The 26,180-nt window shown below is 32.6% G+C and overlaps 1 protein-coding gene across 4 annotated transcripts in view; it reads left to right on the top strand.

Moving 5' to 3' along the window:
- The window catches only part of NAA35 (N-alpha-acetyltransferase 35, NatC auxiliary subunit), a 62,649-nt gene that overhangs the window by 13,288 nt on the left and 23,181 nt on the right, over window positions 1–26,180 (top strand). For 2 of the 4 annotated variants that reach the window (XM_051966067.1, XM_051966056.1), the window contains exons 4-12: window positions 801–915; window positions 1,465–1,539; window positions 2,438–2,590; window positions 6,425–6,592; window positions 15,043–15,109; window positions 15,203–15,246; window positions 17,248–17,298; window positions 18,012–18,095; window positions 20,175–20,289. In XM_051966067.1, the coding sequence (XP_051822027.1) occupies window positions 801–915; window positions 1,465–1,539; window positions 2,438–2,590; window positions 6,425–6,592; window positions 15,043–15,109; window positions 15,203–15,246; window positions 17,248–17,298; window positions 18,012–18,095; window positions 20,175–20,289 (872 nt within the window). Of the gene's footprint in view, window positions 1–800; window positions 916–1,464; window positions 1,540–2,437; window positions 2,591–6,424; window positions 6,593–15,042; window positions 15,110–15,202; window positions 15,247–17,247; window positions 17,299–18,011; window positions 18,096–20,174; window positions 20,290–26,180 lie in introns of those variants that run through there. The other 2 variants (XM_051966080.1, XM_051966072.1) reach the window with 2 other exon arrangements.

The raw sequence follows: 26,180 nt of genomic DNA, 5'->3' as shown, positions 1-26,180 counted from the left end.
AATCTTAATGTTTTAAGTGTTTAATAGATAATTAGGAGGAAGAGAAAGAACATTTAAGATGCAGGGGAATAGCATAAGCAAAGATAATAGAGGTAGGAACATTTCGATATGCTTGGGCAACAGTGAATGATTCTTTTGGAGAGCATATAGAAAGAAGTAACATGAGCTAAGTTTGGGGAGTATGGGGTTAGATTGTAATGATATCAAAGGAAAGAGTGAAAAGGACAGCAAACAGAACCTTGGTAAACAAGAATATTCTCTAGTTAGTGTCTGGACAAGGTGATTGAAAAGAAACAGTTTGAATGAACTGTGTCTTAGGAAATAAAGGAGGAAAACATACAGAAGAAAAAGTGTTCACTAGCATCTTAACCAAATCCTACTTTAATGATTCAATAAACCCTATTGTAACATAACTTGACTTGTGAATCAGACAGCTGGTAATTAATACAAGTTAGGGCTTGAATCCCAGAGTCATTATCAACCTATTTATTATAATGCTACCCAAATGTATAAAGTCTTTTTTTAATTTTTGGAATTATCTCTCAGATAGCTATTTTCCTATTATTGTGTTTTTACATAGTCAGTTAATTATGTTAGATAGGGTTTACTTGTATAAAATTTTTGTGTAACTAAGTAGATGACATTCAGGTGAAATGCAAGTCTCAGAGATCAAAAGAATCTTTGTCAATAATAATAATATGTAATTAATGACTGTTTTACATATTGTTTACATAATGATGTGTAATTAATGATTATGGACTGGTTGAAGGATTGTAAAAATGTTGGGGGGTTTTCTGCAGCTTTGGTCTTTTTGAAGCTATGTCTGCCATTGAAATGATGGATCCCAAGATGGATGCTGGCATGATTGGAAACCAAGTTAATCGGAAAGTTCTTAATTTTGAGCAAGCTATCAAGGTGCGTGATTATCATTATACTCTAATTTTCATAATTTCAAAATTTTAAATAAAATGATAATCAGAAACATTTGTATTACTGTCATATTTATTCTAAAGACAGCTTTTCTTCCAAGTTTCTTTAAACATTTAGATAAGTGCTACTTAATATTTATTACCACTGTCCATTTGGAACACACACACACACACACACACCCCGGTAATTTTGTTAATTTTTTTTTAGAATTCATTTCAAATGATAGAATGATAGTTCATTTGAAATTTGCTTGTCACTATACAAGTAAAATACATTATGGTACTGTATGACCTCATCAATTTAAAATCTTTGTGAAGCAAAATTTTGAATTCAATTATAACTAAAATGGAGCTTTATTTTATAATATTATATATATATATATATATATTATATATATATATATATATATATATATATATATATATATACACATACACATACATACATATATATGTGGGCAATGATTTTGTTTTGATTGATTGATAAACTTTTGGTTACTGTTTAAACATCTGATGGTCTTTTTTTCCTTTTTAGGATGGCACCATAAAAATTAAAGACCTAACTTTACCTGAATTGATAGGGATTATGGATACATGTTTTTGTTGCTTGGTAAGAACTGGATATAGTTTACTAGTTGTTTCATCTTTCAAAACTAGGATTTAATTTTTTAAAGTTCAGTTTCTAAAAATAAGTATATATTTTGACAATAAAGTATCTAATATTGTACCTCCAGTAAGAAATGGGTAAAATCTAGTAAGAGTATGTCATAACTTGGGGTATTGTTATATCCTGTCTTTACTACAGGATCAGAGAGAGGTTCTTTCTTTGTTACCAGGATCCCTCTCCCATTAAAAGTAGAGGAGGGGCAAGGCAAGGAAGAAGGGAAATGGTTTTTTTTGGTTGTTTATTTCATTTGATGACCAAGCCTCTGAATTTCAGCTTATCCTCCCTTATTTTTTAGCTCCTCCAGCATTTGTATTCTTCCTCCCCATTTTTTTCCACTAATGTAGTCTGGCACTTATGGCAATTTAAATATAACTAATACTAAACCTTTCTAACATAAAAAATGTCATTGGCTACAAACTATATGTAGTTATCTCACGAGTCAAGTTCATCGTTTATTATTTAATTATCTTCATTCAGATTTAAAGCATGGTTCTTATTATTGCTGCTAACAGTGGCCCTAAGTGCTTTCCAGATTCATAACTGTCTTTTAGTCAATTCCAAGTCCAGACTTTAAAAATATAATTGTAATGAGCAGGCTACTTCCCAGTCTTTGGGCAAACTATTGTCTTTTAGCCTCTTATCGGGTCCTCATGAGAGTAAGATTCTTTCTTCTTTTCTCACTCACTTCTTTCTGCTTTGTGCCTTAGACCTTATTTTCTCCAGTGAAACATTCTGGATGTTCTGTCTTGTTCCTCTTTGAGGATATTCTAGGGGGCTCTAACTGCTGTCACTGCATTTGGGATCCACTATTGGATCCTTACTCCATCTTCTTCTGTCTCAGCTTTTTTTTTTATCAGGTTCTGCACAACTGTCTCCTGGGCATCATCTACTCAACTGGCCTAGCTGGAGGCTTCCTTTTACCTCCCCATCCATGGGATATTATAATTACTCCTGGCAATATCCCATTCATGGTTTCACATTACATATTTTAAAGGTAGTGTGTATTGAATTTTACACTTCTAAAATACTTACTATAGGTACCTTTGTTCCCCTTCCTACCTCACAAGGTTATTGTGAAGAGCACACTCAGCAAACCTTAAAATGCTATATAAATGTGAGTAGTTAGTAATCCTGCCTTTATTTCTCCATAAAAACTTGGTTTAGCTCTTTCGTTTCCTTCCTTGTTTGTTTTGTGGGGTTACAATAGACCAAGCTTCAAGGTACTATACTATTATGGAATCAAAACCACACACAGTTCAGGTCTCTGCTTTACAATTTCAGAAACTCAGTTTTAACAATTTGCCATTATCAGACTCCTAGAGCAGTGATTTATTCCATACAAATTCACAAAGGACTGATTTATAAAGTAAAATGCCAATTTGCAGTGAGGACTATACCATTTTAATGTCCACAGCATTTGTGTCCACTATTCACAGTACCTTCTTCCTGATATCTTAGATTATTAACTAGAAATGAGAATCTGGTGAGTGTAATCAGAGCAGAGGGAATAGACTGATTTTGGGAAAATTCATAAGATAATACCCAGATCACATTTCTGTCTACTCCACTAGAGTATACTTGACTGGTTTATATTTGCTATATAGCATTTCTGTCTCTTATACAGTGTTGTATAAATGGAACATTCCTATTCTCCAATTCCCCTTTTTCTATACTTCTTGCTTATTCTTCTTTTTGAGCAACTCATTCATTATTCTCCTTTTCAACATATTTTTATTGTAATTCTGTAAAATGAGAGCGTTGAAATAGATGTTACCTAAAATCATTTGATGATGATAGGTAGATTACCAAGTTTATAGATTGCTTTAAATTAATTTATATTATGAATTGCTTCTTTTCTGGTGGTTGAATACACCTTAATTATATTAATAACAATATCACCAAATAGCATTAAAAATAGCTTACTATGTTCAGGCTACTGTGCTAGGTATTTTGAGGGATACAAAAGAGGAAAAGGCACTGTCCCAACTCTTGGGACCATATAATGCAGTAAGAGAGATAAGATATATACACAAAACTAACTACAAAATCAAATAAGAAATTGCTTGATATAAAAAGGGCTGTGGCAGTTTGGAAGAACAAGTTAATACTTCTAGTGAGGGGAATCACGGTAGAATTCAAAGTTGAGCCTTAAGAATTATTTTTAGGAAAAGTCCACAGAAGAAATAGCATGATTAAAGGAATGGAGATGAGAAAGTAAGCCGCTATATCTAGAAGTAATAAATTGTCCAGTATGATTGGAGTATATAGTACAAGAAGGGGAATAGTTGGAAGCAACACTTAAAAAGTAAACTATGACCTATTTGAGGAAACTTGGAGTTCAGATTAATGATTTTGGAATTTACTTGAGAAAGGCAGATCTAGTGTTTTGAATAGAGAATTTTTCTATGCTAGAAAAAACATCTGATTTCACCTTATTCCTTTGAAACTCATTAAATGTGTAACTCTGAGTAGATTGCTTATCAGTCCTTTAGGCAGTTCTTTTAAGACTGTTAAGTTGTAGAGAAGGTGTTGAACGTCATGGGTAAAGGCTGTTCTTCAAGGAGCTACCTATACAAACAAAATCAGAAAATATCTTCTAACCCCTGTCCCTGGTCAACAATGCTAGTAGAACAGAAAAGTGCAGGGACCAAGGGGAGCACCTGGTCAGAAATGCTTTAGGATAATTAATGTGGCAACTGATAACAGAATGTAGCAGAAGAAAGATAAGAGGCAGGGAGGCCACACTAAAAGCCAAAACTAGCTTAGTGTTAATAAGAATGGAGAGAAGTTGTACATAACATCAAATTGGATATAGGAGCTAGGGAGAAAGAATCAGAGATGACATTGAAATTTTAAGCTTAAGTAAAAAAAAAGGAAGGTGGTTGCCATTAATAGTAAAGAAGTTAAAAAAAAAAAAAAGCCAGCTATAAGGGAAAGTTTATTTTTGTATTTAAACATTTTGAATTTGAGGTGGTGTTAGAAATTCAGGTAAAAACATTATGATGGTGGAAATTGAGACTACCACAATGCTGGAAGATAAGTGAAATTAGGGATCTAGATTTGGGAGTTAGTTACATAGATGTGATTGTTGAAATCTTGAAAATGATTGCTCAAAGAGAAGAATAATAGAATAGAGAACGTGGAGAGTACCAACAGAAAGACAGGGCAGGAGATGCTGCCATCTCAATCAGGGGACAACCAGGCAATTGAAGAGCTACAGAAGCTAAGAAATAACAGTATCCAGAAGGCAACAATAGTTAGGACTGTCGGCATGCTACAAACAAGCCAAGAAAAGTCTACTGGGGTTAGTGATAAACTTGAAAAATGCGGTGTCAGTGGAATAGTAGAGAGGGAACTCAGAAGGACTGAAGAATATTGCAGTGGTGACAGGTATTACAGACTGTTTCTTTTGGGAATCTGAGCAGTGAGAGGAAGAAGAGAAAAGAGTAGTGGGATTTAGGGAAGATTTTTTTTTTTTAAAGGTATTGAGTGGCAAGAATTACAGATGAGATAGAGAGACAGAGAGAGAGAAAAAAGAGATAAAGACAGAGAGAGAGAAAAGAGAGAGGGAGATAGAGAAGAGAGGGGGGGGGAGAGAGAGAATGAATATGAGAGAATATGAAGGGGAGGAATTGAGGAGAAGAAATGGAGTTGAAGGCATATTTGAGAGGTCAGTCTTGGAATGAATAAAGCCAAAATAATTCTGAAATGTAGAGTTAAAGGAAGTGGAGTAAATATATTTAGGATGGTCATGATTAAAGTTGGAGGCAAGTTTTTTTGTTGTTGAGTTTGGTTACAAAATAGAGTTTGGAAATGTTTTGGAAGAAACAATGGGGAATTCAGTGATTCATTGTAAAATGAGGGTATTGGGTTAGATATATAAGGTCTTTCTTAGCAAAAATATCACTAGGCTTATACTTAATGACTTTTTAGCTTGATAAGAGGTCAAAAGTTGTATTCTATTCGCACAGCTTTTGAGAATCTGATTTTAGTAGAAATTTTGTGTTGTTGATCAGGTACAGATAACGTATTTAAAACTAGTCTAGTTAACTGGGTTTCATGGATCTTGGGAGAGGAGAAAGATTTAAGTACTGGACAATATACATTGTTGGGTGGGTTTGGATTAGTAGGCTTCAGGAAAGAATCTAAGAATAGGAAGACAAATAGACTGGATTAACAATGTTCAAAGTAGTAATAATGGGCTGTGTATGTTATAGAAATATGAGGTATATTGAAGTTCTAGATAAGTGGTAGACAGAGATCAAAGTCTCCAGAAATGCAAGAGTTTGGTAGAGGTTTTTCTTTTCCAAGCAAAGACTAGGTGACCATTTGTCTGGTATGTTTTATTGAGTATGTTCTTGTTTTGGTACTGATTGAATTTTAACTTTGTATCTCTAGCACCTAGCATAGTGGTTAGTACATAGTAATCAGTTAATAAATGTTTATTCATCAGTTAACCATATGGCCTCTTAGATTTTTTTCTGTCTTGAGAGTCTGTGATTCTGACTTTAATTATAAAAATGAAGATAGCCTGAATTTGTAGTCAAGGATGTAGTGTATTTGAGAGTATTTCTTAGAGACAGCTAATTGTATTTTAGTATGTAGATTTCTGTAAATCTGAATAACAGAAGATAGTCAGCACTGAATATATCGAGTCTTTTTTTTTTTCAACAATCCTTTAGTCATTACTTATTTTATATTTTGGGTCCATTGCATTTTGGAGGAATAGTTATTATATTGGGGGAATGGTCTGTCATATTAACTATAGGAACATTTTAGATTTTATAGACTTCGTTTTTGAGTCATAAACATTTTTGTTCCATTTTAGATAACATGGTTAGAAGGTCATTCATTGGCGCAGACAGTGTTTACTTGCCTTTACATCCATAATCCAGACTTCATAGAAGATCCTGCTATGAAAGCTTTTGCTCTTGGTATCCTGAAAATCTGTGACATTGCAAGAGAAAAAGTAAATAAAGCTGCTGTTTTTGAAGAGGTAAATTGTGTGTGTGTGTGTGTGTGTGTGTGTGTGTGTGTGTGTGTATGTGTAAATTTGTATGTGCATGCAGTTTATTTTGTAAGAATTTATTAGCATAGAAATTTAAGAGTTCATTTTAGGACCACTTTAAACTATAGATACAGAATTTGTCTCCTAAGATGGTAATATAGAAGTCTATGTTAGTGGAAATATTATCTTCTCTTCTTTAAATAAAGTCCGATACATTAGAAAAAAAATTCTCTTTTACTTTGACATCTTTCTTCATAAGTGATCATATTATGTCCCTAAACTTAAGTTACTCTTAAATTTCTCATTAAAACTATTTTTAGTATAGAATGAGAGAAGTGTGTTGTATGACCAGCAACTTCAGGTTAATGGAATTTTCTAACTTTATATATAATTACAAGTGAAGAATTCATAAAAATGCAGCATACATATTAATATAAAATATACATCTAAAAATCACTTATACAATAAAATCTCACTACTTTGGACTAATAAGAAGGGAGCCTGCTTTAATAACATGTCACTTATAGAATATTTTTAAAGAGACATAGTATGTAGAGAGACTCAAATTTTGAAAATACTGCTTTATCAAGGTTCTTAAAGAATAAATATAAGTGATTTGTAATGAACATTTAAATCAGTAAATAGGCACTTCTGAAATGATTGAGCACTTTATCAATTGGTTCTTAAACATTCTAAACATTTCCCAAAGTCTTGTTTATAATTTATACTGTGAAAAAAGTCTTTGTTAATTTGTTCAATGAAGAGAATTTTCCAAGCAAAGGTAAACTTCATTTCAGACCCTAAATTATTACTAATATCCTAATAAATAAGATTCAGTTTCTTAATATATTTGAGAAATGAGACTTTTAAGAGACAAACTTGCTTTAAAAAATTTTTTTTCTCCAGTTTTCTTCTTTCTTTCTAGTTTTGGCTGCTTTAATTTTGTTTGTATAAAAACTTTTTAATTTCATATAATCAGAAATGTTTGGTTAGCTCTATAATTTATTTGTTTCCTCCTGCTTTAATCTGGGCAATTTATATTTTTATAAGTATTTCTCCATATAATTGGATAAAATAGTAACAGCTGATTTAATTTCATCCTTATTGGTGACGAATTTACCCTTTTCATTTCTGATGCCAACATTTTGGGAGTTTCTTGTTTTTTAAATCAAATTAACCAATGATTTTTCTGTTTTGGGGGGTTTTTGTTTGTTTTTTTCATAAAATCAGTTCCTAGTTTTCTTAGTTTAATACTTTCTTAATTTCAGTTTTACTAATCTCACGTTTGATTTTTAGTATTTTTAATTGGGTTTTTAATTGGAGATTTTTATTCTATTCCTTTTCTAGTTTTTTTAGTTGTATTCCCAATTCATTGATCTACTCTTTATTTTATTGAAGTAAGCATTTCAAGATATAAAATTTTCCTGAACGACTGCTTTGCTTCCCATACATTTTGGTGTGTTATTTCATTGTTATTATTCTCTTTACTGAAATCACTATTTCTGATTTGTTCTTTGAACCACTCATTCTTTAGGATTAGATTATTTAGTTTTCAATTAATTTTTGATCTATGTTTCCATGGCCCTTTATTGAATATAATCTCTAGTGCATTATAATCTAGAAAGGATGCATTTAATATTTCTACTTTTCTACATTTGCTTGTAAGGTTTTTATGTCCTAATATAGTCACTTTTTGTGAAGGTCCCATGTATAGCTAAGAAAAAAGCATATTCCTATTTCCAGTTTTCTCCAGAGGTCTATATCTAACATTTCAAAATGTCAGTTATTTTTTGTAAATCATTTAATTTTTCCTTTTAAAAATTTGGATATTATATTGTTTTGATATATGTATATTTAGTATTGATGCTATTTTATTGTCTATAATCCAGCTTCTTTTTTTAAAAATTTATTTTGAATAGTATTTCCAAATACATGCAAAGATAGCTTTCAATATTCCTCCCATTGGGTTCCCAATTTTGTTCTTTCTCTTCTCTTGTGCCCTCCAAGACAGCAAGCAATCTGATATAAATTAAACATGTATAATTCTTCCAAACATATTTCCATATTTGTCATGTTGTGCAAAAAAAAATCAGATCAGAAGAGGAAAAAAAAATGGAAAAAAAAAAAAGCAAACGAACAACAGCAACAATAACAAAAGAAGGTGAAAATATTATTCTTTGATCCACGTTCAGGCTCCTGATGAAGCCTCTGGATGCAGGGGACACTTTCCATCACAAATCTATTGGAATTGCCTTGAATCACCTCATTGTTGAAAAGAGCCAAATCCATCACTGTTGATCATCACACAATCTTGTTACTGTTTACAATGTTCTCTTGGTTCTGCTTACTTCACTCAGCATCAGTTCATGCAAGTTTTTCCAGGCTTTTCTGAAATTGGCCTGCTCATCATTTTGTACAGAACAATAATATTCCATTACATTTATATAGCATAATTTATTCAATCATTCCCCAACTGATGGGTATCCACTTTCTTGCAACTACAAAAAGGGCTTTTCCAAACATTTGTACACATGTAGGTCCTTTTCCCTCTTTTATTATTTCTCTGAGATACATAGTAGAGACACTGCTGGATCAAAGATTTATAGCCCTTAGAACATAGTTCTAAATTGCTCTCCAGAATGGTTGGATTATTTCACAACTCCACCAACAGTGCATGTGTCCCAGTTTTCCACATCCCCTCCAACATTTATCACCATTTTTTTCTGTCATCTTAGCCAATCTGAGAGATGTGAGGTGGTACCTCAAGAGTTGTGTGATCTAACTTCTTCAACTGTGGTTCATGACCACATATGGGGTCTTATCACTGAATGTAGGGATCATGAAATTATGATTTATTATCACTAAATGTTTCATTTGTTTACCTATTTTATATGTGTATATATTCAAGGTGATATAAAAAATTCTCAGACGGAAAGGAGTCATTAGTGGAAAGAATATAAGAAGCCCTGATCTATAATACTTTTTAGCAAAATGTAACTTCCCTACTTCTTTCAATTAAATTTATTTTTGCTTTTGAATTGAGTCTTAGTTCATTGCTATCTCTCCTTTTTTATTTTTGTAATTATTTGCTTTTTTATTTTGCCTTAAATGAAGTATAATAGATTCTTCTCCAGCCCCGCCCTTACCCTTTTTTTTTTTCAGTGCATCTCTCTGTTTCAAGTATGTTTCTAACATATTGTAGGATTCTGATTTTTAATGCATTCAATTTTCAATTTCTGTTCTGTAGATGATTTTGTCCCATTTACATTCACAATTAGGATTACTTTGTATTTCCCCTAATCCCCTCTTTCTCTTCTTTTTCTTCTCTTTTTTTCCCAACTTCTTTATACTCTTTCGCCTTCCCCTCTTCAAAAATTTGTTTTTCAGTAGAAACTTGAATACTTGAAAGATCTTTTATTTCATTGAATGTCCATATTTTCTCCTGAAGAGTTATACTCAGTTTGGTAGATAAGTTATATGATTCTAGTTCTTTTGTATTCCAAAATATTATATTCCAAACCCTCTGATCCTTTTTTATGGAATATTATATTTTAATTATATTATTAATTGTTGGAATCTTTACAAACTGCTAACTCATTAGAGTTGATAAGATTATTGATCTGATCTTACAAGAAGATATTTTGGGCCAGAACCTGAAACAATATACTAAGTAGAACTAATTGATACAATGCTTGTGTTGACACCTTTACTCATTGGAGTTCACAAGTATGGGAGATTCACAAAGTAAACTTTGTAACTTTGTGAATTCACACCTCCCTTGAAGCTCTTAGGGCCAGAGAGCACTCTGAGAAGAAACCCATAATCCCTCTCTCTCGTATCCCACAATTTCTCTCTCTCATATATAAGATACAGAAAGAGGCTCTCAGACAGAATTCAGCTGAATTACATGGAGAGAGGAGCGTCAAGTCAGAAGAAGCTACGAGTCGAGAGTTCAGCGGAAGATTGAGAAGGGAGCATCAGTTCAGTTGAGGAGAAGCACTCTCTTGGAGGCACAACCAGATTCATCTTCATCTCACACCACTGTGGTGGCTGGGCTCCTGCACTTCCCCCACTGAGACCAAGCTGGTCTGAAAGACTCACTAGAAAGCTAGCCGAGCCCCAAGTGAAGGAGACAAGAGATTCATTCCATCTTTGTGCTGGCTGGAGGCAGAAGGAAGCAGAGGCAGAGACTGAAGGACAAACCTCTGGGTTTGGAGACATTTGGAGGGAACTCTTGGAACCAAGAGGCAGAAGCAAAGGACAGTGTGCAAGAGCTCTTGGAACCAAGCAGAGATATAGGCTTCAACTAACCAGGCTACTTTGGAAGGAGAAAATAAACGTTTGTATTTTTACCAGCTGGCTGCATTTGAGTGATTATTACTTTCAACTGCAACTAAGACTGCCTCCAGAAAACCTCTCCCGAGAAACCTACCTTCTCCCAGAGAGAACCATCATCTTATATATTTTAAAGAAGAAAAAGATCACCACAATTAATTATATTTTAAAATGGAATATTTTATGTGACCCTAACCATGCTCCATTATATGTATTTTTTAAAATTTTTATTTAATAATTACTTTATATTGACAGAATCCATGCCAGGGTAATTTTTTTTTACAACATTATCCCTTGCACTCGTTTCTGTTCCGATTTTTCCCCTCCCTCCCTCCACCCCCTCCCCTAGATGGCAAGCAGTTTTATATATGTTAGATATGTTGCAGTATATCCTAGATACAATATATGTTTGCAGAACCGAACAGTTCTCTTGTTGCACAGGGAGAATTGGATTCAGAAGGTATAAATAACCCGGGAAGAAACACAAAAGTTCAGATAGTTCACATTCGTTTCCCAGTGTTCTTTCTTTGAGTGTAGCTACTTCTGTCCGTCATCTATCAATTGAAATTCAGTTAGGTCTCTTTGTCAAAGAAATCCACTTCCATCAAAATATGTCCTCATACAATATCGTTGTCAAAGTGTATAATGATCTCCTGGTTCTGCTCATTTCACTTAGCATCAGTTCATGTAAGTCTCGCCAGTCCTCTCTGTATTCATCCTGCTGGTCATTTCTTACAGAACAATAATATTCCATAACATTCATATACCACAATTTACCCAGCCATTCTCCAATTGATGGGCATCCATTCATTTTCCAGTTTCTAGCCACTACAAACAGCTCCATTATATTTGAATTATTTCTTTCTAGCTTCTTGTAATATTGCTCTTTGATTTGGAGGCTCTGGAATTTGTCTATAGTATTCTCAGGAATTTTTGTTTGGGATTTCTTGCAAAGAGGTGATTGATAGAGTCTTTCAATTTCTATTTTACTTTTCTGGTTTTAGGATATCAGGGCAATTTTCCTTGATAATTTCTTGAAATATGATGTAAAAGCTCTTTTTTTAATCATGGCTTTCAGACAGTCCAATAATTTTAAAATTATCTCTTCCTCAATTTGATTTTCAGGTCAATTGTTTTTCCACTGAGCTATTTTACTTCATCTATTTTTTCATTCTTTTGATTTTGCTTTGTTGTTTCGTAATGTGTCAGGGAGTCATTAATTTCCACTTGCCCAATTCTAATTTTTAAGAAAAAATTTTTTTATTGTGCTTTTGTACCTCTCCTTTTCCATGACCAGTTTTTAGGTGTTTTTTCTTTATTTTTTGTACTTCTTTTATCAAGCCATTTGGCTCTCTTTTCATATTTTTTTTTGCATCTTTCTCATTTCTTTTCCCAGTTTTTCCCCTACCTCTTTTATTGATTGTTAAAATCTTTTTTGAACTCTTGCTAAGAATTCTTGTTGAGCTTGTGTCAACTTCACATTTTTCTTTGAATCTTTGCTTATAGCTGTTTTGACATTGTTTTCTTCTGAGTTTGTCTTGAGCTTCCCTGCCCCCTAAGTAATTCTTTAAGGTCAAGTTGTTGTTGTTGTTGAATTTTCTAGCTTCTTGACTTTTTAATTTTATATTAAAGTTGGGCTCCAATTCTGGGATGGAGTGGGAACTTTCCCAGTTTCAGGGGTTTTTGTGCTGTTACTTTCAGAGATAGGTCTAAGAGTCTGAAGGTTTTCACTGCTTCCAAGGTTGTGTGATCCAGAGAGAGGTGTGGTTGCTGTTCTCCACCGTGGCCATGGTGCTATGATCTTTACCTAAAAAGGGAACTTGTTACTCTGTAATCAAAAGTGTTAGAATTTCTCTTGGCGCACTGTGACAAAAAGGTCCCCCTGCTGTCCTGAAGTTGTAATTACTAATGTTCTTTTCACTAGAACTGAGAGAAGGACCCATGCTCCTTTGTGAGTGGTCATAAGCACTCTTCTCTGAAATTGAACTGGAATTTCTCTTCTCTGAACTGTGACCAGAGCCCTGTTCCTCTGCAACTGCTAGTGCTTCACCCCAGAACTGCTTATTGGCAATACAACAGGCAAAGAGTCCCCTGTATTTTCCTTCTGACCATTTGTCAGACATCCTTACCATTTGAAGCTTTTGTAGCTGCCTTCAATGTCTGCTGCTGGTATCAAGGCAGCTACTCTACCTTGGGCAAAGCAGACCTTTCTTGCCAACTCCTTAAGTTGGTCTTAGGCCAGAAATCATTTGACCTGACCTTTTTTGTTTGTTTGTTTGTTTTGCTGCTCAAGAATTAAATTTGAGATACTATTTTAAATTGGGGGGAATTTTGGAAAGTTCTGCTAAGTTCTTACTCCCGCTCCACATCTTGGCTCCTCTATGTTTTGGGTGCACTGGTCTTTCCCCCCCTTTCCCCTAGAGTGTTATTATGTACAATTATCTCTTCTACATCATGGAGTCAAGGTATGGTGTCTTCATGATCTGGAAAATTCATGTAAAATTTTTTGGCCCTCCCTTTATAACAGAAAAAAAAGTCTGAATTTTTTCTTTTTTGAGATGTTTATTGTACCTTATTGTAAAATTTGGATTAAATATTTAGTCATAGGCTCTGTGTCATCTACTGGACTTCACACATCAGCTGGGGCTTCTGCAAAATTCCCAAACGGTTCCCATTCTTAGCTAGCCTGCAATATATGGAAACCAAAATGGGGAAAATTGCCATGTGGAAAGGATAGTTGTAAATTGTTCTAGTTCTGTACATTTCACTCTATATTGATTCATACAAGTCTTGTCAGGTTTTACTGAAACCATCCCTTTCTTCATTTCTTAAGATATTCCATTATATCCCTATATTTTAGCTTGTTCAGTCATTCTCCAGCTAATGGACACTCCTTCAATTTCTTTTTTTTTTTTTTTACTCCCACAAAAAGAGATGCTATAAATATTTTTATACTCATGTATCTCTCTTCTCTTTCTTTTTTGAATTACATTTTAGATAACAACATTGACAATTTTATCCTCAAGTCTACAAATCTATATCCCTGTATATAGGAGTTGTTTGTATAATCTGCATTTTTATGGAAGCTAGTAGGATGATTGAGACACACACACACACACTAATAGTCACAATAAGACTCACTTGTCAATGCAGATACAAGTTGCTTTGTCTCTCTGTAGAATCTAATATATATATTTAGGCTTTTTCTTTATTCTGATTTAACATAAATACAATAACCATTTCATCCCCAAAATTTTAAGGTGTAAGATAATTCTCATTAGATTTAAGTACAACTAGAAAGTTTTAAGAGTTGCAGTTCTAAAGAATTTAAGATAGATTATTCTAGGAAGATCTGCATATACACCCTTAAGTAAGAATTATATTCATGCCTAAGCTAACCTGTATTGATTATGATATCTTTTTTAATTCAGTCAACTGGATAATATTAAATTAACAGTCTTTAAATTTTAACAAATATTTAAATCTTAGATGACAGAAATTTATTTTTGATTCATTAAAAACCAAAAAGGAATTTGGAACCAAAAAGGAACCAAAAAGAATGATATTTAAATGTGATTCATGAAATTTTTCTTGGATCAGTGGAATGAACTAGGTGGATAATTTTTCCCTTTCCACCCAATTTCAGTATTTGATTTTTGCTTTTCATTAGCCTAGGTAAATCATAATTTTATTAGCAATTGAGGCATTCTTGCTCCATAGTAATCTTTGAAACTGCACTCTTATCTTGTAACAACAATTGTAAATTCACCTTTCATCTTTGGTATCTGAATTCTTTATTAATATGAACTTTCACTTCACTTAAAGAATTAAAATTAATAATAACTATACTTCACAAATGAAATTATTAAATGGTAAGCATGTTTAACTTGCCTATAGAGTAACAATAAGTTAGGGACAGACATAGGATTAATATTCATTACTTCAAGTACGTTCTTAGGAAGAATGTTTAGATTTTTATGTATTTAAACAAACAGCATGAAATACTTCTTCACAAACAAGGAATAATTATATTAGAAAAATATAATGAATGACTTAGCAGTTCAATCTTTGAATTTTAATATCAATATTCCTTTTCTCTTTAGGAAGATTTTCAGTCAATGACCTATGGATTTAAAATGGCAAATAGTGTGACAGATCTTCGAGTTACCGGTGAGGCTTTTTATGTGAAGTAGCCTTATATTTTTACATGTATCCTTCATGAAACTAATATGTTACCTTTTAATCACAATATGTCTATTTTAGGCATGCTAAAAGATGTAGAAGATGACATGCAAAGAAGAGTAAAGGTATGCATTTTCCTCTTATTTTTCTTTATCATCATGTCTTTGTCCTCATTATTAGAGTATATTTTTACTTCTTGCAAGTTGAGGTTACAATTTAGGAGATACTACTTTGACACACTAGATATCATCCAACATGGATACCTTAGTATTTATCTTGCTCCTGTGCCTTTTTTCCCCATCTTGCTATTAAAATAGTAATCACATAATAATGCACCTGCTCCTGGAAGGGTGAGAATATGCTACTCTGTGGGTTCCTTTCTCAAACCCTGTGCCTGTTTAGATGAATAACTTCCTTTCCTGGATGTTACTTTATATGTATTATAGTCTGCTTTTAGAGTAAAAGCTCCTTGAAATCTTATACCATACATCTGTATGGTATATCTGCACTACAATGCATGGTACTTAGTGTAGGTGCTTAATAAATCCTTGTTGTTGGATTAATTCCTTCAAAGTCTTGGGAGAGTTTGAGATATTTATATTTAATTTTAATTAAAAATACTAAAATACTTTTAGTGTTAATCAGGATGTTAATACCAATTTAGTTGAATTCATGGAACATTTGTTAAATGTTTCTTGTATGAAAGACACTACAAGGTGCTAAAGGATAGTAGTAAGAATTATTGGTTATTTAAATTATTCTGATTATGTGAACTAATATTGAGGACTTTGATTTTATTTTAACTGATGAAAATCTAATTATCTTATAACTTTGTTATAAGATTGTTAGCAAAAATTGAATACACAATAAGTGTCATATTTTTATGTAACTCCATTAAAGATGATGTCCCAATGATTGTGAAAGGAAATATCTGACCTATTCTTACTGAACTTAAAAAAAACTAAAAACCTCCATTTATTATTTAAGCAGAAGACATTTATCTGTTTGTCCCTTGAAGAGAAAGCTTAAGAGAATTTTTATAGGTATCTATCACTAAATTGCTGATAGCAGTAACCTTTTTATAGTTAATTATGATACTTTCTTGAATTTGAACAGTATTTTTCTTCATTTAACAAGATTTGTTTAGTACCTTACTACTTTCTTGTATATGCATGGTCCTATGTTAGGTGATAGGTGAAAAGTGACATTGCCCCTTTTCTCAAGGAATTTATTCAAGTAATGGATATATGGACAAAGAGGAATAAGACATACACAAATGAATATTGATAGAAAGTAGAATATAAGTGCAAAAGAGAATCCTAAAAAAATTTTGAGGTGATATATACCAGTCATTTTCAGCTGGTGCAATCAGGGAACGTTTCATGGAGAAGTGACATCTGAACTGATTTTGAAGGAATAGAAAGATTTCAAAAGATTTTGGAGCTGTGTAGGGATGGGCATTCTAGGTATATAACATATGATGTCATTTGATCATTATAGTAATCCTGTGAAATACACAAAGCAGATATTATTCACTTTCTACAAATAAGAAAACTTGGGTTCAAAGGCCTTAGGATTTGTATACATTTACTTTACTATTAATAAGTGATAGTGGAACTCATGTGCTTCACTGATTCTTTGTGTAATGCCCTTTCAATAATTCCATAGTGCTTTATATTTAAAAAAAAAAAAAAAAAGAGCCTACTCTTCCCAGATATGTCTAAACTTGACATAGGTAGGAACTATCCTTTGGAAATAGCTATGGGAACATTTAAGTTATTATTTTTTTTCTACCCATGAGATTTGTGAAATATATTTTTTACAATGTTTTCATTCTATGAATAGCAAGAAATAAAATGACAGTGCATTTGCCTAGTTATTGTTCATGTTTTAATTGTCTTATTTATATTAGGCAACTCTTGGTAGCTTTCTTCCTAATAAGTACTTTTTATAAATTGAATTAATATTAAGAAAATCTTTTGCTTTTATTTTTAAATACTCCTTAATGCTGGTTGGAATTTAATATGGAACTGATGATAGCTATATCCTATTGACATTTCTTCTTTTTTTTTTTTTTCTACTTTATGCACTGTTTGGGGTTGTAATTCAAACTTTTTAAATTTTAGAGCACTCGAAGTCGACAAGGAGAAGAAAGAGATCCAGAAGTTGAACTTGAAGTAATTGAACTTATTTTCTGGTAGATAATATCAGAGAAGTCTACCTCTTAATATTATAGTTTTATGAACTGCGTTGTAATATATGGAAGCTCTTTTTAAGGTATTTCTTCAAAAAATTGGACCTTGCAAGGGGCTTTTATTTCCCTTGTGTTTATATTGATATAATAATAATCTGTTGGGCTTATCTAGTGTTTTCTTCCAAAGACTGCCAAAGCATTTTCAAATATATTGTTTCAGATATCCTACTGTATGAGGTAGGAAGAAGTTTTATGTTTTTTTTCCAAATAGTTAATGAAACTAAGATTTAGAAGGTCCTAGGATTTTGCACAAGATCACAAAATTAATGGTAAAAGGAGTCTAAACTTCTTACTTCTTGCCTAAAGTTGTTTTTAATTGCTCATTTTTGGTTTTTTGGATTTAGATAAATTAGATTTTTGTAAAAGATGGTATTTTGAAGTCACACAGGAATAATCATTTTTATAAATTGGAAGTTTATCTTTTCTGTGGACTCATAGATCAGAATTTAGGTTTAGAGTTTGCTATGTGGTTAGTAATTCAAAAGAATTCAAAGTAGCATACAAGAATGTCTTTGAATGTAGTGTTTTACAATGGAAAAAGACTTTCTAATTAAAGGAATATTTAGTATTTTAAAATAAATAATTTAGTAGTGTTGGAAAACATCTGCTAATTACGAGGCATTTCTTTTGTTTTAGCATCAGCAATGTTTAGCTGTATTTAGCAGAGTGAAATTTACTCGAGTGCTACTGACAGTTCTCATCGCTTTTACTAAAAAGGAGGTAAGGACACTCTCTTTCATTTTGTCATTTGTTTCTGATGAAATATCTTTATGTGCTAGAAAAGTTATATCTTAAAAATATAGGCCAAACTTTCTTCTTTGATCAAGTAATGATTGTTACTATGCCCAGCTGAAATATCCATGAACAAAAAGTGAAACTTGGGTATGTTTTTTTTTTTTTTTAATTTGTTTGGTATGGAACTAGCTACTGATTCCACAATAAAGTTTTTTAAATAATCAAGTTATCACTAATGTGAAGAGCCAGTTTTCATCCATACACCTAATTGTTATAATTGTGGTCTTCCAAATGTTTTCTACCTTATCCAATTTTTTTAAAACTGTAGTCTACACTAAAACAGAAATGTCACTACTTCAATTTGTCGATTTCTTACAATCTCATGTGGCTTAAATTGTATAGAAATATGCCTTAAAAAGCCAAGAATATTTTATAATAGAATTTTAAATAATTAGATGCTAAAAATGGAAGTAAATAGTTGGTTCTTTGCTTAGTTGGATTTGGATAGTCTTGTATTAAATCATTCATTTATAAAAACCAAAAATATTATTAAAGCATTTAAATGGAATGAGTTTGTCTTTTTTTTTTTTTCCCCATCATACAGTATTCCCAAATGCTGCTTTAAAGTTTAATAGCTTAAAATTGCACAAAAATTTTTGGGATATCTTGTATATCAATGAAAATATGTAATGATACTTTGTGACTTTTTTTTTAAACAATAATAGCTTTATTTTCAAAATTCATGCAAAGATAGTTTTCAACATTTCCTCCCTACAAAATCTTGTGTTCCAAATTTGTCTTCCTCCCTCCCCAAGATAGCAAGCAGTCGAATAGTTAAATGTATAATTCTTCTAAACACATTTCCACAATTATCATGCTGCACAAGAAAAATCAGATGAAAAAGAGAAAAAAGTGAGAGAGAAAAACAAGCAAGCAAATAACAAAAAAGGTGAAAAACTATGTTGTGATCCACATTCAGTTCCCACAGTCCTCTTTTTTGGGTAGATGACTCTCTTCATCACAAGATCTTTGGAACTGATATGAATCAACTCATTGTTGGAAAAAAGCCACGTCCATCAGAATTGATCATCATATAATCTTCTTGTTGCCGTGTACAATGATATCTGGTTCTACTCACTTCACTTAGCATTAGTTGACATAAGTCTTTCCAGGCCTTTCTAAAATCATTCTGTTGATCATTTCTTATAGAACAATAATATTCCAATCCATTCATACCATCACTTATTCAGCCATTCCCTGACTGATGAGCATCCACTCATTTTCCAGTGATTTATTTTAAAAAATATTTTATCCTCATTGTTTTTTGTGCTACAATCATTTCCTGATACCATAATTAACATATGCCTACGTTTGCCTCCAAAGTAATTTGGTCATTGTCCAAGACTTAGAAAGTTGCATACCCTTTGATCCAGCAGTGCAGTTCTACTGGGTCTGTATTCCAAGGAAATTATAGAGGAGGGAAAAGGATCCCCATGTGCAAAAATATTTGTAGCAGCTCTTTTTGTAGTAGTAAAGAATTGGAAAATGAGTGTATGCCCATTATTTGGGGAATGTCTGATTAAGTTATGGCATATGAAAGTAGTGGAATATTATTGTTCTATTAAAATTGATGAACAAGCTGATTTTAGAAAGGCCTGGAAAGATTTACATGAACTGATGCTGAGTGAAACAGGAATACATTGTGCACAATAACAAATTCTGTTATCTAGTGATGTCTGTACATTGCTGTAATTATTTTATATTATGTGTGTATTATTTTCTCATAATACTTCTTTGCTCTTTATTGGTTCACCCATTTTTTGGGCATTTCTTTGATTTCTTCACATTCGTAATTCCCTGAGGGACAGAATGGCACAATGGCTTTGTCAACACTAACTGTTTTCAAGTCTTGCCTCTGACATATCCTGGTTCTGTGAATCCTTGGCAAATCACTTAACCTTTCTGTGCTGAACTTCACGATATGAATACATATTATTGCTTCAAATATGATTAATTATGGTAATTATTTCCTAATATTGAAACATTGTTGCATTAATTTTTCAGACAAGTGCTGTTGCAGAAGCTCAGAAACTGATGATTCAAGCAGCAGATCTTCTGTCCGCAATTCACAATTCATTACATCATGGGATCCAGGCACAGAATGATACTACAAAAGGAGGTAATCATGCTTTTTCTTCCTGTTCTTTCTGAGGAATATAATACCAGACGATTCAATTTAGACAAACTTTGAAACACAAGTATGTAAGTTTCTTGGATCTACAGTGCTTTTTCCTATAAGAACAATAAAAAAAATATTAAATGCGCAAGTCAATGATTAAAAGCTTGTTCTAATCATCATATTAACTGAAGAATAGTAATGATTCATTACTAATCGTTATAGTGTTTTAAGGTTTAATAAAGTCCCTTCCTTAAAACAATCATGGCGCAGTGGATAGAGACCAGCCCTGAAGTCAGGAGGACCGGAGTTCAAATCTGGTCCAGACACTTAACGCTTCCTGGCTGTGTGACACTGGGCAAGTCACTTAACTCCAACTCCCTCAGCAAAAACAAAACAAAACAAAACAAAAAAACAATCCTGAGATAGTCTGCGTATGTATTTGTTCATTGTTGAGAAAACTAATGTAGAGAGGCTAAGTGACTTACTTGCCCATAATCACAGAGTTGATGATTGTCAGCAGGGATTTGAACCCAGGAATCCTGACTCTTTAAGTTATGTTCTTAGATACCATAGAATCTAACTTCATATCACAATCTGTAACAATATTCCTGTAGGGAAATGAATTCTGAATTCCAGCAAGAGGTGCCAGGGATACCTCTTCCTTTCTTCATCCTTGACAATAGAAACACAGATCTTTTCAGTCTCAAGGCACTGGCTGTGACTTATATGTCTTAAGTTAGTAGCTTAAGGGGGATTGGGAAGATATCATTAGAAAACATGTCCAGTCAATGTTTTTTCTCCTGTTCTCCTTCAAAACAGCTAGAACTAAAGCAGAAAAGTAGGGATTGAGAGCTTGGAATGGGAGTAGATTAATTAAGAACTGGGAACTGGGAAAGATTTCCTGCAAAAGCTGTCATTTGATCTGAGTTTTGAAGGAATATAAAGAAGCTGGGAGTCAGATTAATTAAGTAGATTTATGGAATTTTCTTGCCTTTCCCTTTGCTCTAAGGCTGTCATCTATTGTTGGATGGTTGAAACTGGTGAGAAGAACTTAAGTTATAGGGGTGAGGGACAAAATCTATTTTGTATATATTTTGTCTTCCTTTCACAGTCATTGCAGATCCCACTACTTTGGTTGAGACATTGGAACTGGTAGTGTTTGAAAATCTGAATGTATCCTATCTTGATGGTAGTGGTGATAAAGAGTAGGGGTGGGTGATTCTTTACCCATAGAAGAGAAGGAAGGCTAGTTAGTAAGGATGGAGAGTTATTTTGTGCAATCTTACAGAAAAATTTAGTCTATCTGCAGCCTAGTTGGTCTAATTGGAACAAGATTATTTTAAAGATTGAATGTCATCATACTATATACCCTGTGAATCTAGATAACTTGTTTGCTTGTGTACATCTGAATGCCGACATGGTACACCAAGCTGAACTTCTTGAGATGCTTAAAAACATCAATGAAAGAGCATCAGCAATTGGGCCTTATGAAATGATCAATTTTAAAGTATCTTAAAATATAATCTGGCTTTATCCATTTTAAGGTTATTTTAATCTATCTTAGAGATTGTATATTTAATCAGAACAATTTCACAAGGTCCAAATGTGGTCATTGGCCTTTTCATGTGATTATTTTTTAAAGAGAAACTTGTGGCAGGAATCAAATAGACAGGAACTGGCAATGTAACAAAACCTTCGCAACCTATTAACTGTTTTCTAAATCCTTTCCAACCTAAACCTATTTAGTTCAGTGTATATGATGATGATTTTTATTTTAATAACTACTAATTTTATGTCATCTACCTAATTATGGAAAAATTATTTCATAAGAGAGAATAACTTAAAAGTGGTCTTAAGAAATCAATTTTTAAAACCTTAATTTTGAAATTTGATTCTTTTTTTAGTCTTGTGACTTATTCTGCTCAGGTATAAACAGAACATGTTACCAACTTGCTTTTTTTAATCCAAGAAGGCTGTGTTATTTTCTATTTAAGAATAAAAATCCTTCTAACTAGATCTTTATTTTTAAAAATACTTATTTCATTAATTTCTGAAAATCCTTCATTAGAATATGAAACCTTATTGTCAATCACTGTGCTTAAGGACTTTGGATACAAAGAAGGTAAAATTATGTCTCCTGCCTTCAGGGAGCTTACATTCTAATGGGAGAAACAACAGAAGTAATTTTATATATATATAATAAATCCAATGTAGATGGAAGGTGTAAATATTATTAAGAAACCATTAGGTGAGGCAGGAGAGGGGAGGAAAGGAACTGGGAAAGATTTCCTGCAAAAGCTGTCATTTGATCTGAGTTTTGAAGGAATATAAAGAAGCTGGGAGTCAGAGTTCTAAGCTTCAGGCACTGCCAATGAAAAGACTATCAGAGAAAGGAAAGTTATGAGATGAAAAGTCATCATGTGCAAGAAATAGCATATAGGCCAGTTTAGCTAGATATTAGAGTACATGGAGGAGAATTGATGTAAGATACTTGGAAAGGTAGCAGCAGTGAGGTAGTGAGTCAGTAAACACTTAAATGCCTACTTTATGCCACTTACTAGGAATATAACAGAAGACAAAAATCTTTTAGTCCATGTTCTCATAATATAATAGGGTAGACATTGTGCAAACAGCTATGTAGAGGATTAGAAGTAACCAAAATAAGGAACTAGAATTAAAAATTATCAGGAAAAGACTTTGTAGAAGGTGGGGCTTTATCTTGAACTTGAATTTGAAGGAAGGCTAAGGAGGCAGAGATGAATTTCAGGCCCGAAACTGTCAGTGAAAATGCTGAGAGTTGGAAAATGAGATTTCTTTGCAAGTAACAGCAAAGAGGCCACTGTCATTGGATTGCAGAATATGTGGGAGAGTGTAAGATTAGATGACTGGAAAGGTTGGGAGGGGAAGACAATGGAAGGAGGTTAGATTGTGAAGGACTTTAAATGCCAAGTAGAATTTTGATTTCGATTCTGGAGATGATAGAATTTATTGAGTAGGGGCTTTAAATATCCAACAGGGCATTTTAGATTTAATCATATTTGATGATGAACTCAGTGATTTGGATGAAGAAGGGATCTAGATTTCCTTGGTGTTCATATGAATGAAGAATTTCAGGAGATTGATGAAGGTACATTCATGAATGGGCTGGTTGAAGAAAATGAAGGAAATCTAAATGACAAAGTCAGCAGCAAAGTCAGCATTTTAAAAAAACATGGAAAAGAGCAGATGATATTGACTTTGCTGGATCAATTTGAGGACTAAGACAGAAAAAGAAGCAGTTCTTCAGTGATTCCAGGTTTTTTTTTTTTAGGTGAAGTGTTTGGCCAGCTGAAATGTTGGTTGCAAGTTTGATGATGTTGGGATGAATGCCAGAGCTAATAAATACAATGCAAGTATCAAACAACTTGAGTGGGGAGTTGAATGACATGATTGGCTTCATGACAGAAATGTCAAAAGTCTTATCAGGAAGAAAAAAAAAAAGGAAAAATTTAAGAGGGTTCCAAAAAAGAAAAGAAACAAAAAGGCAAAGGAAAGGAATGAGCCAATTTTTTAAAAGAGCTAATTATTTATAACTTTGAAATTCAACTTTGAATTTTTGTTCTTAACCATGTTTTTATTTTTATTCTGCAGCTTTTAGGCTGTTAACTTAATTTTTAATAAACAGCAAGTAAGACTATCAAAAAATTTTTCATTTCACTGGTGAGAAAATTCAGAGGGTCAGAGTTGCTGAATGAGTTGGCCAAGTACATATTTCTAATTTGTAGCATAATTAGGATTAAAAAAAAAAAAACCTGTTATACTCTTAAATCAACAATCACCATGTTTCTGTTCCAATGGAGAAGCATCATTGTGTGGTGGTTTATCAGATTCATATATTTTGGTATTTTGTTCTTGGCAGCAGTGTCCCTTTTCCCTATTTTTATTTCTTTATACTTTAACTGGCCTCTGATAATTTCACTTTTGGATTATTTGTAACTTTATTCTAAGCTTGATTAGTATTTACTGAATGTCTGTTTTAAATATGTAGTGTCTATTCAAAGTAATTTAGTGAGGAGGGAAAACTGTAGCAGATATTCCCTGCATCAGAGGTGCTTATAATTTAATTGGAATGGGGAGCAAAAAGTTAAGTGATGTAGATTTTCAGTGTAAACATAGATTAAAGGAGTTTAACACACACACACACAAACACAAAATTAAAAGTATACTTCTAACAAAACTTCTAGTCTTTCTGGCTTCAAGTTTGCTAAGTTTTTAAAAAAATCTCCATGTGTTTTATTTTGATTGTGACTGCATAATTAAAAACCTTCAAGGTTACTTCGATAACCAGTAATAAAATATATATATTCTCAACTGACTTGAAGATCTTATACCCTCTGAATACAATTTATTTAAATTTTCTTGAATTAAACTCTCAAGTGTCATATTTCATGTGTGTGTATGTGTGTGTGTGTGTGTGTGTGTGTGTGTGTGTGTGTGTGTGTGTGTTTCTTTAAATCCTTTTTGGAACCTAATAGGATATAAATAATTTCTTCTTTATCTCTTTTCTACATTCTAGTTTTCATTTCCTTTTCCAGTTTGGTAGTAATCTTGTACCAAACTTATATATGTGCATATATTGTATATCTGTATGTGCACATACATGTGTGTATGTGTGTGTCATGTTTATATGTTTGCACTTTTATTACATTAAGTCTAGGGACTTAGGATGTTTTCAACAGATGTTTAAACTTTGTACTTACGTCAACTTGACACAATTCTTAATTAAGATTTAGAAAACAAGATTTTTTTTTCCAGGTGTGTAATTTGAGCAAACTATCTGTCTGAAAAATGACCAGAAAGATTTGGTTTTAGGTAAAAAATTAAAGACTTTGAGACTAAGTGACTATCAAAGAACTGAAAATTTAAGAAGATAATTAATTTTTTTTTACTAGAAATTTTACAATTAAAAACTTTGATTCTTTCTTTTCCTGTTTGGCTATTGCTGGTCATGTACATATAATTTAGTTGTTACTGAGTAATAATGTATAAACATCTTTCAGCTGAACTAAGATGAAAAACTAAATACAAGAAATGAGATTTATTTGATTAGTATATAATTTGTTTTTGGTAAGTTAAGCAGGACAGAGGATTTTATATACTTTTAAGGAATTGGTTTAAAAATGGATGTTAAATTAGATTGTTGTTAAGCAAGAAAAACATGTTATACAAACATGTTCATAGTAATCATTTCTCATTAATATTTACTTACCATGATATTTTAGTTTTCTTCGAGTTTGTGTTTATTATTTAATCTACTGCTTATATTTCAAAGTTAGAAGTGTGGTGTTAAGATAAATAAGATTTTTAAAAAGTAATTATGGTTAATCATTTCAGATGTATATTTGATAATGCTTAGGAAATGAAAATGTTTATACTTATGTTCAAAGATGCAGTTCAGTTCAACAAACAGTTTAAAATTGTCTGTTTTATATATGAGGCAGGTATGTGGTGCTGTAAATAGGGTTCCAGACCTGGAGGCCTTCAGTTCAAATGTGGCCTCAGATACTTACTAGCTTTGTGTCCCTGGGCCTGTCATTTTACTCTATTTGCCTCAATTTCCTCATCTATCAAATGAGCTGGGAAGGAAATGGCAAACCACTCCAGTGCCTCCTCCAGTAAAATCCCCAAAAGGGATCACAAAGAGTTGGACATGACAAAAAACTACTGAACAGCACTTTTACATATAGGCAAGGCATTGTGATAGAAACCAGGGGTACAAAGACAAAATTGAAACATTTCCTGCTCTTGATTTACAATTTAGAGAGGAGGTAAAACATTTATACTGATCAATAAGTATGAGCTAATTTCATAATTTGAGGAAGGAGAAAATTCCAGTAGTTATGAGAAAACTG

This window comes from Antechinus flavipes, chromosome 1 (genome assembly GCF_016432865.1).
Source record: "Antechinus flavipes isolate AdamAnt ecotype Samford, QLD, Australia chromosome 1, AdamAnt_v2, whole genome shotgun sequence".
NCBI classification, from domain to species: domain Eukaryota; kingdom Metazoa; phylum Chordata; class Mammalia; order Dasyuromorphia; family Dasyuridae; genus Antechinus; species Antechinus flavipes.
The sequence above is the reverse complement of the archived record's forward strand: the minus strand, read 5'-3'. Positions and strand labels throughout refer to the sequence as shown.